The 608-nt window shown below is 68.1% G+C and overlaps 1 protein-coding gene across 1 annotated transcript; it reads right to left on the bottom strand.

The window, feature by feature from the left end:
• Nucleotides 1–3: 3 nt before the first annotated feature.
• LOC113981232 (feather keratin 2-like) lies at nucleotides 4–299 on the bottom strand (the record flags this gene model as incomplete). Its single annotated transcript, XM_027708526.1, is given in 2 exon segments — nucleotides 4–136; nucleotides 138–299. Coding segments are annotated over 2 exon segments (286 nt in total), but the record flags the coding sequence as incomplete, so codon positions are not given.
• Between the last annotated feature and the right edge of the window lie 309 nt (nucleotides 300–608).

The following is a 608-nucleotide window of genomic DNA, read 5'->3' as shown; positions in this document are numbered from 1 at the left end:
GGCCTCCCAGGCCGTAGCCAAAGCCACGGCCATAGCCGAGGCCGTAGCCAAAGCCGCCGGAGATGGGCTGTCCCTGGACGTTGAGCTCCGTGCCCAGGGCAGCCCCTGCGGTGGATCCAACGAAGGAGCTCTGGGGGGAAGGAGGTCATGATGGGCCCTGGGAAGGTGACGCGGACGGGGGAGGGCTGGATGAGGACGGTGGAGTCCTGGCACTGCCTGACACAGGGCTCGTTGCAGCTGTTGGCCAGCGGGGTGGGTCCGCAGGGGTTGCAGAGGTTGTTGCAGGCCATGGGTGTGGTGTGGAGGGGCCCTGGGAGGGCAGGCAAGAGAAGAGAAGAGAATTTGAGAGCAGAGAGGGGTCTGAGGCAGCGCAGGGCGGTGGGGGTGCTCGGGGCGGTGTTGCAGGAGGGCTGGGCAGTGGGGAGGCTGGTGTGGGGCTGTGGGGAGGCGTGAGGGCTGCTGAGGCTGGGGCGGAGCGTGCTGGGAGAGAGGGGCCAGGGGGGCGGTGTGTGAGGAGCAGGAGGGGGTTGTGAGGGGCTGGAGGCTCACCTGGTTGTGGGCAGAGAAGGCAGGAGAAGGCGTCAGGAGAAGCGTGGGAGGGAGAGAGG

This window comes from Neopelma chrysocephalum, unplaced genomic scaffold (genome assembly GCF_003984885.1).
Source record: "Neopelma chrysocephalum unplaced genomic scaffold, ASM398488v2 Primary Assembly neopelma1_96293, whole genome shotgun sequence".
Classification (NCBI taxonomy): Eukaryota; Metazoa; Chordata; class Aves; order Passeriformes; family Pipridae; genus Neopelma; species Neopelma chrysocephalum.
This window is presented reverse-complemented; position numbering and strand designations above follow the sequence as displayed.